General features: G+C 41.6%; 1 protein-coding gene across 1 annotated transcript in view; it reads left to right on the top strand.

The window, feature by feature from the left end:
- Nucleotides 1–740: 740 nt before the first annotated feature.
- Nucleotides 741–13,873, top strand: part of PAH (phenylalanine hydroxylase) — a gene marked incomplete at its 3' end in the record, with an annotated part of 35,774 nt that continues 22,641 nt past the window's right edge. The window contains 2 exon segments of the mRNA XM_079544536.1: nt 741–844; nt 3,859–3,966. Coding sequence (XP_079400662.1) covers nt 803–844; nt 3,859–3,966 — 150 coding nt within the window. The 5' untranslated portion in view covers nt 741–802.

Here is a 13,873-nt window from a genome sequence, read left to right as displayed (position 1 = left end):
ATTTACATGGCTGACTCCTGTCTCATGCTTCTTGCCCAGGGAGGTTGTGGATGCCCCGTCCCTGGACGTGTTCAAGGCCAGGTTGGACGGGGTCCTGGGCAACCTGATCTAAATGTGTATGTTTGGTGGCCCTGCTAGGCAGGGGGGTTGGAACTACATGATCCTTGAGGTCCCTTCCAACCCGGGTGATTCTGTGATTCTGTGATTCTGTGATTCTTTTATGTTTGGCCTCTGTTATCTCATTGCCTGGTGTAACGAGCTGTGCCTCCTGCTCTCTGACCTCTTGGATGCCCTGCTAAAAGACAAACACTGCTGTGTGCCGTGCCCCATGTCTGGCATGCAATGAGAGACTCCTGGAGAACATCTGATCTCCGATCATGTGGAGTGATCCCTGATGGGCAGCCCACCTGATGCTGAACACACACAGCCATAGGAAGACTGAGCCAGAGACAGAGCACAGATGTGCAGGAATGAAAGTGGTGGCTGAATCAGGAGGAGGAGAGCTGCTAATTCAATGCATGTTGCTCATCTCCAGCGTGCACAGATAAAAACAATATGCTGGAGTGCTCTTATGGGGACCCAGGGGGGCTGGCTAGTCCATATGCCAGGACAGGGTGGGTGGGTAGGGGGTGTGGAATGAGAACGCCCCTTTGGCACAGCATCCAGGGGAGGGAGCTGGAGAAGAGAATGGGTTTGCCTTGCTTGCTCCACTTTAAATACCTTTGCACAGAGTTCTGGCCACTGTGGTAAGGTCAGAAGGCTTTACTTGCAGTTTCTGTGTGAGCATTGTCTCCTCTTCACCATGGATGCACAGCACTGCAAGATGAATGGAGACTCCTTCCAGGTGAGCAGTGGGGCCCCTCTCTAATCCTAATCCTAACTGTAAACCTGACCCTAACTGCAACCCTAACCCTAACTGTAACCCTAAGCCCATATGCTTGCAAATCTTGTTCTCTGCTCTCCAAGATGCCCACAGTGGGAGAAAATAAGGTGCATGTCTCATGCTTTGCAGTCTTTGGTTGCCACCGTTACGCTTTTTGGCAGCTGGTGGTGTTGTGCTCACAGACGTGCAGTGGGAATGAAAATGAAAACATTACAAAAGGGGAAAGGAAGGAGAAATGACAGAGAATGGACAGGGATCCTTGCCTATATGGCAAATAGAAGATGCAGCAGAAAAGATCGGCAGCTTAAACCTGAGTAATGAAAGCAAACTGTTAAAGTAAAGCAGCTGAAGTTATGTGCTCCTGTGGCAGAGCTATTTGTTAACTTTCTGCACTCTGACAACACTTTTGTAATCTTTGCTGACTTTGAAACCTTTGTTTTGGAAAATTCAGGAAAATGCTGAAATTCATGACTTTTGGTTACAGGCACTGTAGTTACTGCAGGAGCAAGTGATGTTGAGGACAGCATAACTATTTATTAGGATTATTAGTTATTTTGTCCTGCACAATGCCTCTGATGGCAAAGAAAAACTTCAACAGATGTGTAAAAAAAGCTTCATTTTCCAAAAGTGTTCTTAGGGATAGAGGAGCCAAGGAAGCGTGGTTTTCTGCTGCTTTGTGTGCTGAGGTTGAATTTCCCCACCAGATTTGCTAGCGGTTCACCATGTTACTTCTCCAGGTTGTTTAATTGGTTGGCCATGGCAAGATCTGTGGGAGCTGAGCATCTAAATGCCATGAGAAAATGGATACTAAGTGGCTTGGAAACTAGTCCCATTTTCAGAAGTGACTGAGAAATCTTATTTTCTTTGAAATATTCTTTTCCTTTTTTTTTTTCTCCACTATTTAGTACATCTACTGACTCTGCAACTTAAGACAGAGAGGTGAAAGTTTACTCTCTCTGAAACTGTAGGAAAAACTTTCTTTAACTTCAGCAGTTGTGGAATTTGCTCTGAAGAGCTTTACTTAACCAGCTCAGAAATAGATTAGAAGACTGGCAGGTCTGTGTTATTGTCCTCCAGTACAGCCACGTGTATTAGAAAGGCAACGTCAATGCCTGTGGCAAGTAGTTAATGAAAAACTTAGATTTGTACTGCACTCAGGCAAACTGTCCTTGCACCTACACATCACTGCTGTAAGAGATAGTGCTAGGTCCAGAAACGAATGCACCTATTTGTCAACTTGTTCTTATTTTACTTCCTGGGAAAAGAGACTTAGAGCTGATTTTTTTTTTTTTCCACACAACATCTATAGATCACATATGAATATCATACAGGCAGTATTTCAGTGACAACGAAACAATTTTTTCAACTCTCAATCATCATCACAGAAGTAAAAGAGTAGAATTGACCCAAAACTACAATTAGTCTCTGTATGAGGATAAAAGTCAAGAAATTAGAATAAGAACGGAGAACGGATAAACTGTAACCGACAGTAAAATATATGTATATGTAGTACAAAAAGTTCAGCAATAGATTTGGGTGCCTGTATTTATATGTTGGTTCCAGTGTATGTTGCCTGAACATATAGATAGATAGATAGATAGATAGATAGATAGATAGATAGATAGATAAAATCTGGGTACCAGTTACGACATCAATCATTTTAATCTCCCTTCAGCTTGCACTGAAAGCCTCTACCTCTGTGGACAAACACAAACATGCACTAATTTTTGAACTAAGACCTCCCAGTGAACTACATTCAGATGCAGATGTGCAAGAAGTTGATAAGTGTCATCATGTTTGCAGAATTAGTGCTCAGTCCCTACTGCAATGTACCTTATTCTTAAGCACCAACATAAACTAATTTACAAGACTAGGAAAATGAGTGAAAACAGCCTTAAAGTGTCTATTCTCAGCAAATCCATGCTAGTCACCAATAAGAATATATCTGCCTTGGAAAGAAGTCTTCTTTGGAATGAAGGCAATCTTATGGTGTAGAGAAATCTATTAATATCAAAATTACTCTGGAAATGAAACCAGGTAGAGAGATCTGTTGTTGTTTTTTGGCAGTGAATACTTACATTAGCAGCAGCTTAAAAGACAGCAATTATGTATTTTATATAAGAAGATAATTCATTATAATGCTGCCTTAGGACATGTAGTCCCACCAAGAGCTTTATGGCTTCCAAGCAGCTGGATTTCATTATTAATGTCTACTACAAATACTGCCTTTGCTATTTTTAAGGACAATATAGGGAACTGAAACCCTTTATACTCTGATTTATATGTTAAATTCAGCAATAGCTATAATGAGGACAGAACCTGACTGAAAATGTAGATCCTAATACAGAAAAATTAGAAGGATAGATACCTTGAGTTGGGTTTTGACCTAGTACTTGTTACATCACACCTCTGTGTGTTACAAATGTCTGGTGTGATCTTTGAAATGCCAGCCTAACATCATGCGTCCAAGGCCAGCAAAAGTTAAAAAAAACACAAGTAAGGTCTTTCTGTGAGTTCCAAAAGTCTGTGGTGGCTGTACTTCAAAATTACACAGATATTAGAAAAGTTAAGCAACTTGGTGTTGCTCTGTTTTATCCTGAGCACTAATGAAATGGAAGCCGGGAGGCGTTTCACTGTAGCTGAAACCAAACTAGAGTAATATTTCCAGTGTCCTCTGAGCTTGATACTCTTGAGAAGTAAAGCAGGGCAGAAATGGAGTGAGGCTGTTTTCATTTTTTACTACCTTCCTCACACATGGGACTTAATTTGAAAGACTATATTGTGTGTCTCTACCATCATAAACAAGGGCAGCCCCAAAGCAGTTCTCTTTCCCCTGGAAGCAACAGTTGCTTAAATCCTATTTAAAAGATCTTTATGTTCTCCTTATGTTGCTAATGCAGTGCAAAAGAGCGGTGGAGAAAAGCAAAAGCAACTCCCGGGGTTAATTTAATGATTTTCTTTCTTGTTTCTTTCAGGAATCCATGTACATTGAAGAGTCCTCAAACAAAAATGGTGTGATTTCTTTGATTTTCTCTTTGAAAGAAGAAGTTGGGGCACTGGCTAAAGTTCTGCGCACATTTGAGGTAAATATTTTTCTTCAAGAGACCCAACCAGGTCTTTGTTTTTTTTCCTGTTGAGGCAGCATTTTCTCTGCATGTTCTCAATTCTATTTGATTGCCACTGTGTCATTCTTTTTTTTTTTTTTTTTCTGGAGTTGAAAACACTTGAAGTCCTGGAACAGGAGTAGCCTTTTTAAGCTAAAAGCTTGATTTCAGGATTTTCATTTAAAACCTTTAACTGGCATGAGGGTGAAAAAAAAATGCTTTTTTTTTTCCTGTGCTTAAGGAGGAAGTATTCCATTGCAACAGCTAAAATAAGAGGCAGAAGTGAACTGGGCAGTAACCTGAGATTGACATTTGAGTAGATACAGGTATAGCGAAGAAAGGCAAATATAGCCTGAGTATGAGCCACGCGGAATGAAGCATTTCTATGTGGAGGAGTAACTATCCTCTGAGCTCCTGTTCACCTCAGTAATCTGACATAAGTGAACCCACCATCTCTCCCTATTGGTAGTTCCACAGAGAGAGTAGGAAGGTACCTCCAAAAAAGGATCAAAAAGGCAGTGTTTTGCAGTTCACTCCCAAGGAACATAGGATCTTGTACTGGCTTATTTGGAAAGCTTTAGGGGAAAAAAGAGCCATTTACCTTCCAGGACGTTGTGTGCCTGTTTATTCTTAAAGAAAAATTTCCCAGATGTCATGGATGCTGTTTAATAAGCATGAAATCCTTGCAAATCAGAATGGTTATGTTGCAACACATATAGTTATTTACTCTGTGCTCCCAAGCAAATACTGTGTGCTCGCAAGCAAATACTCTGTTACATTGGTTTTGCAACTTAAAGAAAAACAAACAACACAGTATCATCTGTTTATATCTGGAGGCAGTTCTTTCTGTAGAACACTGTAAATTGTGGCAAACATACTTTCCATTCATAAGCTGAATTGACAAAGAAATGAAATATTTGTGTTCTACTACTACAAATGAAAAAAAAATGAATTATAGACCATATTAAATATGAATTATAGACCATATTTGACTCATTAAGATGAATTGGAATTCATACTAATAAAGCAGACCTTGCCTGAAACTGTGAATTGACTACTGCTATTCAGTCCTGCAAAATGTCTATATGTTAGCAGCATGTATGGTTTCTAATGAACTAAGGAGGTCTGATGATATTCTATCACTAAATGCATTACCATCTTCTAAGGAAATTATTATCGTTTTTAAAGGAAAACTCTGGTATGGGAAGGAGATATATAGCTGCTTCAAGGATGTAACATTTCTAGCCCCAAAGCAGGTACCTAAATGAGGCCAGCTAAATCATGGCTTTCAGCCATGACTGATGGCAGCCAAAGAGACAGAAATTCAGGTAAAGATACTGGCACTTTTGAGTGGGTGGATTGATGATTTGACTAGATTATCTTAGTGATCTTTTTCAAGCTTATTGATTATGTGATTCTGTAATTTTTTGATTAGTATCCCAGTGAGGTCAATTCTTTCTCTGAATATTTACAGCCTCCCCTCAGCACCAAGATTTACAAAAGACTTGGCATAGGTGCTCTTATGCAAGCTTTGCACTCTGTTGGCAACTCGGTAGAAAAATTGATGGATCCTTGTGTAAGAGTGAAGGGCCTTTATGTCTGAAGCAACTTCTTGCATTCCTGCTTGATAAAAACAGATGTCAGATTCAAGTTAGTGGTAGGAGTAGGTCCAGAACCACTGTTGGTGGGCTCTTCTGTAGACTGAGACCCCCCCCACCCCACCTTGTCCCAAGAGATGGTTGTGGCCTAAGGAAATGTGTCAAGTTGGTCTGAGTGGTACAGGGAGGAGATGTGGGTGCGGCTCTTCTGTCTGTTGCTGCCTTGTGTAGCCATATGTAGTGGGAAAAAAAGAAAACAAAAACCCCACAGCATGGGGTCAGACTGTTCCCTAGAGCAGCAGCACTGCTGCAGCTGACAGCCTTTGCTGTGGTTTCATCTGGCAGGTAGCTGATCGCCACACAGTCTTTCACTCACTTCCACCCACTTTCCAGTGGGATGGGGGAGAGATTAGGGAAAAAAAAAAAAAAAAAAAAAAAAAAAAAAGTAGAATTTGTGGGCTGAAATAAAACTATTTACTTAAATAGAGAAAAGGAAAAGGATAATAGTTATGACTCTCTCTATATATATGACTGTATATAACCAGTGATGCACAAGCAATTGCTCACCACCCACTGACTGATGTCTACCTAGCCCCCCAGCAAGTGGAAGAATGCCAGATTAACTCCCATCCCCTTCAAAACTCCTTCCACATGATGTTATATGGTATGGAATATCCCTTTTGCCATTTTCACTCAGGTGTCCTAATTCTGTTCCCTCCCAGCTCCTTGAGCCCTTTGCTGTGAATAGCCTTGGCTATTCACAATTTGTAAGGCAACACTGCTTAGCAACAACTATAAACATTGGTGTGTTATCAGCATTGTTTTTCTTATAGGACCAAAGTGTAGCATCATACCAGACACTCTGAAGAAAGCAATTCCACTAGCTAAAATTAAGACACCCCTGCAGAGAGATGAACCTCTGCAGGCACTTGCATCAAGGTTGGCTGCGCATGGTGAATTCAGAACCTCCTGGTCATTACCAAGGCTGTATCTGCCCAAGCTGTCAGGGTTTCTCCAGGAACTTGAATGCGGAAACGCAGGTGGAGATCAGCACTCTGCCCTTTCCTTCTGCCAGCTGGCTCTTGTGTGTCTGGCTCTGGTTTTGAGGATTTTGCCTCTTCTATAGCCAACTAAATCTACACTGAGCCTGGAAGGGAGGAGATGGTGGATTAAAAATCTGTAAATATGAGAGTGCTGAAAAAAAATCTTCTCTCAAGAGAAAAGCAAGGTTCCGATTGAGAAGTGAGGACATTAGAAGATACTTGAAGAAATGAGAGACCTAGCAGAGCCACCAGCAGCCAGGCTGCTTTCTGTGAAGTAGATTTCCATGTGGACAAGGGCAGGTTCTTTCTCCGTGGTTTAAGAGCTGGAGCAAAAATTTCTGTTATGTTGCAAGGACTGTTATGTCATTCTTGCATCCCTGCCTAGGATGCAGAAGCATTTGCTCACATCCAAGCTCACATCCTGCACGTACTCCACTTTCACACTGGGTTGACACTTGACCAGGTATTAGCTTCTATTCTAAGCTGGCCTTTAGTGGAGCAGGAGCCTGAGGGGAGCTGCTCTGTTCTCAGCCTGGCCCTGCCCATAGATAATAGAAGACCCAGAAACAATGTCACATCAAGCACCATGGTTGCTCCCTAGTCTACATGGGGAGCAAAACTCCAAAAGAAGCACCCAATGAAAAGTTCTCAGATCCAAACAGAGCTCAGATGAACTGGATAAGCCTTTGCTGTGGGCAGGGTGGACTGAAGGTAGGGACACCACCTATGCAGGCAGGTGAAGGCACAAGGCCAGTCACTACAGAATGCTCGTGTCACAGAATTACATCCTGTAACTGTGACACCAAATTTAAGGAATTTTAGTGCGTCCTGCAAAATTGTCGGTTAGTGTTCATCCTACTCAAACATCTTTCAAAATTGCTCATGCAGCTGACAGAGTGCCACTTGCTCTTACATCTACTTTTGGCTCAGAGACCAAAACTCTTTTTTCTGTTAAGGTCATAGTTGCACAGAAGATGGCTGTGGTAACAAATGTCGCTTTACATGTGTAGCTTAAGTTTTTTTCTAAGGAATCTCCTCTACATGCTCTTATCAGCTCTTTATGGCTACTGACTTTACGTTCAAAACCTTCTTTATTATATCCACTTTTCTTCATATTTGCTTGTTTCATATTCTCTCTAATATATTTCAGTGTTAGGTCAGTGCACAACCTCCAAAAAAAAAAAAAAAAAAAAAAAAAGCAAAAAACAAAAAACAAACAAAAAATGCAGATTCAATAGCACCTCAATCAGGTCCAGCAATAATCAAATTATTAATCCACTTTCTTTTCATGCTACCTTCTCTGTGTGCATATTGGCATGTGGCAAAGATTTGCTTTTTGGTTAAATAATCAAACTCAATTATTTTCACTTGAAAAGCTTCTTTATACGTAGTCTTTATCCATCTCACTGTGGATGCAGCTTCCCTGCGGGCTCTGCTTGGAAAATCTTCTGTCTTCATTGTAGGCTTGGGAGTAGTGTACAGACAGCATAAGCCCATCATCAGAATCACTACACTGAATTTTAATAGGACCTTTAGTATACTATGACACTGCTGAATAAACTGATTGTCTGGCTTATGGTGTTAGAAAACACAATAGCTAAGAAGCCAAAACTGGTATAAACATCTCAGTCTAAAATAGAACATCCCATATAAGCAAAATATCATCCTTAAAATCAGGAAGACAGAGTAGTCATTGTGGAGTTCTGTTTCTTTTTTTGATTCACTGGACAAATAAAAAAAAAATATAGAATGTAAATTCAGGCTACAAAAATCTCCCAGATTTCTTATTAGTGAAAAAGCAAAGCAGAGAATATGGAGTTCAATCCAATGTTACACTTGATGGGAGTGTTTATCTTCTCTATAGTGATAAATGCCTATTGAAATTGAGATCACTTTTTAAAACAACAGTAAGGTGTCTTTTGAAAGAGAAAAAAAAAAAAAAAAAAGGAGAAAAAAAAAACCAACCTGGTATTACCAAACTTGAATATATCAATAAAAAATATCAGAACTAAACTTTTCATTATATTAATAAAAGAATTTCTATGAATTTCTACATACATTTATTCCTCTGAGGTTCTCTGGTGGAATTACAAGTAATAGTAACCATTTCAGCAATAAAATGTGTCAAACGTTGTGTTGCAAAATATTACATATTTTTTCAACCCACCCTTAGGTGGGAGCCTCCAATCTTCTCTTCACCATTTCAAAACCAGAGCAAGAGTTCAGTACAGGGTCCAGCTTTCAGCTGTGTTACTCCCAGTGAGTAGGACTCTAGCTCATAACCCCATTGATTTGCACCAGGCTCTCAGTGTAAATTACTACTCATTGGAGGAATGGCTGGGAGTGACAGGCTGCACTAAACAAGACCCTGAGCTTTCAGAGCCAGCAAAGATGACTCTGCTTTTTTTTCTTTTTTGTAGCTTACTTTATTCATCAGAAAGTCCAAAGTGACTGTTATCTCTTCATCCATTGGGTAGGCATTGGCTCATGGTGTTGTTTCTAAACCAGGAGAGGTAGGCATTCACTTTGGCCAGGGCATGTATTGGAGATGCCTGCATTAATAGGTGAACACACAGGCCTGCCTCTCCACTGCAGCAAATATCTGGACATCTACAACATATTTTCCATGCATGAATTCAGTGTTCTTGTTCTCAAGATTGTTCTACCTCTTTCTAGGGCATACGGAGCAGGGTTTCTTGATCAAGTGATTCAACAGGACATTTTATATAGGAGAATGCTCTTTTTCTAATTATTTGTGGTGCCATATGCTCTCATGTCTACTTTTTTATTTTTATTTTTTACTTTGTAGCTATATTGCATTGAACTTCATAGCACTTCGTGCTAAACTTCCATGCTGGAGAAGAAGTGCTGAGTGATGTAAATGAAGGGACAGGTGCTGATGGGGTCCCTTCTGGATCCCTTTGTATCCCAAAGCCTGTTCATGTGAAGACCATGGCAGATGTGAGGGAGAAAATGCAAAAGCTCTGTCTTTAGCTGAGAAACTAATCCTTGGACAGTAAAGTTGAGCACAAGTTCTTCAGTCTTCACTTTAGGAAGCTGTGGCTGAAACCATCTTTGCAACTTCATAACTTCCTTGATCCATGAAAATTAGGCATAGTACTAGTACATACATTCTACTAGTTCTATTAGTGAGCACCCTGATCTGGCTGTCCGAAGGGCAGTTGGACTTGCTGACCTTTAAATGTTCCTTCCAACTCAAACAATATATGAGTCTATGATCCTTCTGAAAGACTCTTCCTTCAGGAAGCCCTGGACGTGATAAGGACTAAAAGAACTCATCACTTTTGTTGTTGCTGTTCTTGTATAAGGAATACAAATAAATCCTTATCCTGGAAGATTTCATTCAAGTTCTCACTGAATGTTCATTAATAGTGCTGTAGAGTTATTGCTGGTCTTCATCTAGTAACAAAGTGGGATCTCCTGATGAAGCCAAACTTATTTAAGTCAATACTCATGCACACAAGCTGGAGATTGATTTCACAATGCTACTTTTCCATGTTCAGGAGCACTTAGGAATACAGAAACTGAAGGAGATACAAATACTACAAGAAGCATTAGTTTGTGGCATTTCCAGAAAGTACCCATCTCCACTCAAAGCTTCTCAGACTAGCTATGAGAACACAATTTTTACAATATCCATTCCACTAAACTAGTTGAAGAAGGGACCAATTTCTGTTGCCAGTGACCTCTGCAAGATTGCTGATGTAGAGTAACATCAAACTGGCTGGATCCCGATAGTGTGGGGCTGTTGCAGCATGGGAGACACTCTGTTAAGATGGTACAGCTGGCATAATCTGGGGAAGAGGACAGAATTGCTCCATGGCATCTGAAAGGAAGCCAAGGAGGATTTCCAGCTGTGTGGAAAGATAGGCAGGGAGACAGGCAATCTTTCTGTCTCCTCTACTGCCTTTGTGGTGAATTGAAATCCATATTGATAAACCCTGTCATTCAAAAATCATGACTTCAACAAAATAGGCTTTGTTTCAACTTGGTTTTTGGGTTCTCAGAGCATCTCTTGAGATTTCTTTCTCTAATGGGAAGTGATAGAGATACAGTGAATTTGAATACTCAATGGAAGTTGAAATACGTTACCCTCAGGAGTGGGTAACAGCAAGAAATTTTGAGAGACTTCTGAAGATAACTTCAGAGAGTTTCGCAACACCATACTCTCATGATCTTGCTTAAATATTACAACTAAATGCTTCCCTTAGTCCTCAAGGCAGAATCTATTCTGCTATTCACACTTGCACTGCTTTGAATCAAATGCAAAGTGAGCTACTACCCCTCCTCTACCAGCACAGAAATACTCCAGCAGGCATGTGGCTGTATCATGGATCACGATGAGGAACTCAACCTTTATGCTGGCCATAAACTTGAGGAGAAGTAGGGGAACATCAACATGCTGCAAGTTCTTCAGAAGTGTATTGGCAATAATGGGTGAAATTCAGCAAAGGAATACCAAATCTCGAGCTTTGTGTTCAAGTGATTTCTACCAGCTCTAAAACAGTAAGGGCAGGAGAAACAAGTATTAACAGTTTGGGTGTAAATCTAACATCAAACATATGACAGATCAGATCTTCCAAAACTCAGGAGTCCATTTCCAACAACAAAAATTGACTCAGAAATCTTGAAACTTCATAAAAAAATAGATGTTTTGCCCTATCCTTGGAGGCGCTAAGGCCAGGCTGGATGGGACCCTGGGCAGCCTGATTTGGTACGTGGCAGCCCTGCCTATGGCACAAGTTTGGAACTGGATGGGCTTTGCAGTTGGGCTTTGAGGTCTCTTCCAACCTTAGCCATTCTTTCATTCTATGATCTAGAATTTGTATTAGTTGTCTCTTGACAAGATTTCAAGCTCTACTAAAAACATAGATATTGAAAATTGCTCAAAATAAAACAAAAAGCGTCCCATCGACCTTTCTCAGGTTGCCATTTTGCAGAGGTTTAAACCACTGTGAAAAACTTCATGACACTGCAAGATTCAACAATACCAAGTATACAGTTTAGAATGATGTGAAACTATGAACATTAGACACTAGATGGAGTACTTGGACTAGAATGAAATTGAGATATTTAAACAACTCTGGTAATGGAACCGCTGTAAGTATTTTGAAATTGGGGTTTTATTACAAATGCACAGCATATGACAGCCTGCTTCTATGAGAGAGATCAGGGCTGTATGCTGCTGAATTCCTGCTTTGAAAACAGTCACCAGAAGGGTTCTCCCTTCAGCTGCTCTGCCGCTGTCCGGAAGCCTTCACACAAGGAATTAATGTGTTGGTTTTGCATATCACTGAGCTGAATGTGCCCCTTGAATGGCTTCAGATCCTGCAGGAAGGCAGTTGTGCTTGTCCTATGTGTAAAGAAAGAGGTTACTCGCTCCATAAGATCCTTCTGTCCTCTAGTTCCCTTCCCTTCCCTTCCCTTCCCTTCCCTTCCCTTCCCTTCCCTTCCCTTCCCTTCCCTTCCCTTCCCTTCCCTTCCCTTCCCTTCCCTTCCCTTCCCTTCCCTTCCCTTCCCTTCCCTTCCCTTCCCTTCCCTTCCCTTCCCTTCCCTTCCCTTCCCTTCCCTTCCCTTCCCTTCCCTTCCCTTCCCTTCCCTTCCCTTCCCTTCCCTTCCCTTCCCTTCCCTTCCCTTCCCTTCCCTTCCCTTCCCTTCCCTTCCCTTCCCTTCCCTTCCCTTCCCAGGCTGCCCAGGGGTGTTGTGGAGTCTCCTTCTCTGGAGATATTCAAGACCTGCCTGGATGCTTACCTGTGCGACCTGGTTTAGGGAACCTGCTTTGGCAGGGGGGTTGGTCTTGGTGATCTCTAGAGGTGCCTTCCAACCCCTACAATTCTGTGAATTACCATGCCAAAAATAAAACATACAGTTTGAGGTAACCTGTGGAATATCTCACACAACCACGCTACCCCTTGGAGAAGGATGCTGAGTGGGGAAGAGAAGTAGGTGGTAACAGCTGCTGAAGAGAGACTCATGTTATCACAACCTCTGCAAGAAGTTGGACCCATTTCTCTTGTGATACTACGCAGATACAGGGTATAATGCCCTGATGCACCAAGTGATGCAAAGTGAATGTAAAGCAGCACCTCAGTGTGTTTGGCCCACTCTTTGCACAGAGATGTGTTTTACGCTCTCTCCACCCCTGTGAGTGGCTATGCTGAAGGGGTGCCAGCCCTGTGTTACTGCACTGATCTCCATGGTGTGGTCGTGGTGAAAGGGCCCTGTGCCTGCTCTCTGTCAAAAGCTTTCCAGCTTGGAGTTATTTGAATTTCCATCTCCCGGCCAATCTGCCGCCCAGTGCCTCATTGCACAGAGGGGACAATGTGCAGTCTGTTTATGAAATGGGGCTTTGGAGGCCTAAAACAAATTGTCCTCAGGGCCCAGCACAGTGACAGCCATTCTCTGCCCGCAGACAGCCCCATGAGGACACTATCTCTCTAGAGCGGCAGTTGGTGGTGAATGAGCTTTTGACCTTTTCAACTTATTGTATTGGTATCTAGCCAAACAATTTAAGTTCATCTGTAGCGTGTGACACTTAGAAAACAGAGGAATGACATGCATGCTGTTTCCTACAAAGTAATAAACTGCCTTTTGTGGTGGAGTGAATGAGGCCTTTGCTGCTGATGGCCAGATGCCCCCCTGCACTGTGCAAGCACTGAGAACAGCAAAGAAAACCTTAAAGTGCTTGAGAAGCTCAAGCTAGAGGGAGGTAGAGAAAAAAAATCTTTGCTCTTTCTTCCCTGTAGGTCACAAATAGATCCTTGCAGCATTTCTTCATGGATGAAATCCTGACCCCACTGCAGGGGGTTGATACTGATACTAGTGAGGCCATCATTTCACCCCATGTAGTCTGAGATCTACTTGAGCCTGAAAGCAGCGAAACAGCAATGTCAGTGTGGCTGCTGAGCACCGTGCGTCAGCTCCTCTGACTCCTCTGGGTTTACTCTTCAGGCCAAAATTTTCTCACAGGGTTAATTAGCGCTTTTCCTTGCAAGAGACAGAAACTGACCCAGACATGGTTGTGGCTGTCGTGGGAGCCTGAAGGAAGGTCAGCACTGATTAAAATCTTTTAAAAAGGTTTTTTAAAAGATTTTTCTAAAAAGTATGATCTTAGCTACTGATTGCTTTACTTTTATTATACTTTACTTGTCATGGTGACAGCAGAGGTTAGATGCCAAGTAGTCATAGTTGTTACAGCTATGGTTGCAAGCAGTCCCTTTCTTC

This window comes from Tetrao urogallus (genome assembly GCF_951394365.1).
Source record: "Tetrao urogallus genome assembly, chromosome: 1".
NCBI classification, from domain to species: Eukaryota; Metazoa; Chordata; class Aves; order Galliformes; family Phasianidae; genus Tetrao; species Tetrao urogallus.
This window is presented reverse-complemented; position numbering and strand designations above follow the sequence as displayed.